The 3,036-nt window shown below is 24.7% G+C and overlaps 4 protein-coding genes and 1 pseudogene across 4 annotated transcripts in view; 4 read left to right on the top strand and 1 right to left on the bottom strand.

Moving 5' to 3' along the window:
• Nucleotides 1-137: 137 nt before the first annotated feature.
• EHI_018290 (uncharacterized protein) lies at nucleotides 138-479 on the top strand (the record flags this gene model as incomplete). The annotated part of the gene is made up of 1 exon (XM_643869.1): nucleotides 138-479. One exon carries the CDS (start codon nucleotides 138-140, stop codon nucleotides 477-479), a length of 342 nt encoding a protein of 113 aa, XP_648961.1.
• Nucleotides 480-522: 43 nt separating this feature from the next.
• Nucleotides 523-1,263, top strand: EHI_018280 (annotated as a pseudogene).
• Nucleotides 1,264-1,275: 12 nt separating this feature from the next.
• EHI_018270 (uncharacterized protein) lies at nucleotides 1,276-2,379 on the bottom strand (the record flags this gene model as incomplete). Its single annotated transcript, XM_001914263.1, has 1 exon — nucleotides 1,276-2,379. One exon carries the CDS (start codon nucleotides 2,377-2,379, stop codon nucleotides 1,276-1,278), a length of 1,104 nt encoding a protein of 367 aa, XP_001914298.1.
• A 20-nt stretch (nucleotides 2,380-2,399) lies between these two features.
• EHI_018260 (uncharacterized protein) lies at nucleotides 2,400-2,795 on the top strand (the record flags this gene model as incomplete). The annotated part of the gene is made up of 1 exon (XM_001914262.1): nucleotides 2,400-2,795. The coding sequence occupies one exon, from the start codon at nucleotides 2,400-2,402 to the stop codon at nucleotides 2,793-2,795; it is 396 nt and encodes a 131-aa protein (XP_001914297.1).
• Nucleotides 2,796-3,036, top strand: part of EHI_018150 (uncharacterized protein) — a gene marked incomplete at both ends in the record, with an annotated part of 703 nt that continues 462 nt past the window's right edge. The window contains one exon of the mRNA XM_001914261.1: nucleotides 2,796-3,005. Coding sequence (XP_001914296.1) covers nucleotides 2,796-3,005 — 210 coding nt within the window. The remainder of the gene's footprint in view (nucleotides 3,006-3,036) is intronic.

The following is a 3,036-nucleotide window of genomic DNA, read 5'->3' as shown; positions in this document are numbered from 1 at the left end:
ATGCAGAAATATAGAAATAAAGTAATAAAATATAGAAATATGAATGAGTTATGAATGAAAAATGAATGAAAAATAAGAAATGAAACACAAAAATGATGATATAAATACAACTTAAATAACTTAATGACAAACAAACGATGTCAATTGCTAGTGATAACAACAGCACACAAATGTGTTCCTTTACAGGAGCACCAGAGCTTCCACCATGTCCAACAACACCAGAACCAATAAATGAAGAAATAAAACCAAAGAAGAATAAAATGAATAATAAAGAAAAGATTACACATTTTATTAAAAGACAAATGAATGATAATGCAATTGAATTAATGATTGACATACTTGAAGAAAATGAGAGATTAAGAAAAGAATTAGAAAGAAATCGAATGTTATTAATTAATGAGAATCGAATGAATGAAGAGATTAGAAATGGAGTTTTAAAAGAAAGAGTTAATCTTCTTTATGCTATTCAATGGGAATAGAAATAATCTAATTTAAATACTTTTTGAACTAATTATTTTTAGAATGGAATATTTTGAAACAAATCCACAAGATATAAATAGTATAGAAGATGAAGAAGAAGAAGATGAGATTGGAATAGATAGAATAGAAGAAATGATAGAAGATAAATTATCAGAAATTAAAGAAGGGAATAAAATACAAAAAGTACATCATCAAATCTTCTTTTATTATAATAGTTTGAATATAGTATTAGGGAAACAAGGAACAGGAAAAACAACATTTATAATGAAAGAATTAATAAAAATGAATCATATAGAACATTTATATGGAGCTATTATTTATGTAGCACAAAATGCAGGAGAAGATGAAACATTTAAACAATTAAAAGATTTAATTAAAACACCAATATATGGAATGAATTATGAGAAATTTATGCCAGCATTAGTGCAATATTATAAACAAGCACGAGAGAAACATTTATTAATTATATTAGAAGATGCAACATTTGCAATGATGAAAGCGGATAAAACATGTTGAGAAATTATTACAAGATTAAGACATTTGAAAACAACAATTATTGTGAATATGCATATATGGAAAAGTTTAAATGCATCATTTAAAACACAAGTAGCAACTATTATTATTTTTAAAGGATATTCTAAAGAGAATTTTAGTTATAATTTTCGACAAACAGCAGGAAATTCAAGTGGAACAGTAGCATATTATCTTTATTTAGGAATGGATAAGAAACAAGTATTAAAAATAGATAATTTAACAGGAGATGTTAATGTTATTAAAAAATAATTGAATTAAAAATTAAAGTGTGATTTTTAAATATTTTGAAGTATCATCATCATGAAGAGGATCTGGATGATATTTTCCACCACACCATGTAATATTTTGTTTTCCAACATTAAATTTCCCACATCTTCCATCTTCTTCTGACCAATCTCTAACATATACCCATATATTTCCTAAACAATTAGGAATAACTTTTCCATTAATTAAATGAACAATTGCTATAGCATTGATTTTTCCACCAAAGAAAGAATAATTATTTAATGAAGATAATGAAGTATAAACTAAAATAAAAGAATGAAGATTGAAAGCATTTGGTTCATTGTGAGATGATTGTTTTGTTGTCTTCCCTCTTTTTGTTCTTCCAAGTGCATTAAGATCATTAATTAAATCTTTTAATCCAACAGTATATTCTTTTTTAACTGTTTTTCCAACTGACCAATAAAAATCACCAACATTAAATTGATTTTTCTCTGATGATGATTTTCCTGTCTGAATAATAATTCTTCTTTGAAGTGTAATAATAATATTTGATACTAAAAGATCAATAGTATTTAATGATGATTCATTATCAATTAAATAAAATAATCCATCTCCATTGAATAATTGAGAAGAATTAAATTGAGTTAATTTTGATATGATTGCGTTATTTATATTAATAATTGATGATTCTATTGAACGCTTAATAACTTTAAAATTTGCAAGTGCGGCTAATAAAGCATTTATTCTTGTTTCATTATCATCAATATATTTCTTTACTTCTTGTTTAATTGCTTCATACATATTACCATGTTTATAATCAGTTACTGAATTTGGAATAGATACATAAACTAAATTTAAAAATCTAGGAGCACTAGATAAATTTGATGAAGATTTCATAAATAGTTTAATATAATTTCTTATTTTTGATTGTGAAGAAAGATTTATATTTGTATTGTCTGAATGAAAAGATAATTGTTGTGAATGAGGATAATCATATGAATCATATGAATCATCCATTACTATAGATTCACTAGAATCAGTATCACTTACCATTGATTGACTTGAACGTATTGATCGTGTTGGTTTTCGTCGGATTGTGTTTGATTCATTAGTAGGTGCCCTAATTGGTTTGCTATTCATCTATAAATAAATAGATCAATATGACACATTTATATTGTCAACGACATTTCACTATAACAAGAGAAAATGCAATCGCAGATTTTAAAACATATAAATGGATAATAAATTTACCATGGGAATTTATTACATCAGAAAATTATCCTAAAACAATAGAAGTAATGAATTTTGTATATTTTAATTTGAATGGACAATTAGATATTGGAGTTAGTTGTCATGCGTCATTTAATTATGATTCACCAGAAAATGATCAAATGATATGTTTTTCAACATATGGAAATATGACACCAAAACATTTCAATATTAATAAAAATATAACAAGAATAGAAATATGGTTTAAAGATTATAAAGGAAAGAGTATTTTCCCAGTTGGACTTTGGGATGAATATTTTATCTTAGAACTTAATTTACATTATTAAATGGAAGCAATTGGTTCAAAATATTTAAATAAAAATAATATTTTAACAACACGTTATTTCAACAACAACACATTTTATCTTGATACAATTAAAACAACAGATGGAATAACAACAATTAATGTTAAGAATATAACAACAAATGAAGAAATAGATGAAATGAAAGAGAAAATGAAAGAAACAAATACATATATTAATGATATTCGAGATGATGTATCGCAATTATCAACATTAAATACAACAA

Source organism: Entamoeba histolytica, genomic scaffold, assembly GCF_000208925.1.
Source record: "Entamoeba histolytica HM-1:IMSS scf_1104750516543 genomic scaffold, whole genome shotgun sequence".
NCBI lineage: Eukaryota > Evosea > Mastigamoebida > Endamoebidae > Entamoeba > Entamoeba histolytica.
Note: the sequence above shows the minus strand (reverse complement) of the source record. Positions and strands in the feature narration are given on the sequence as shown.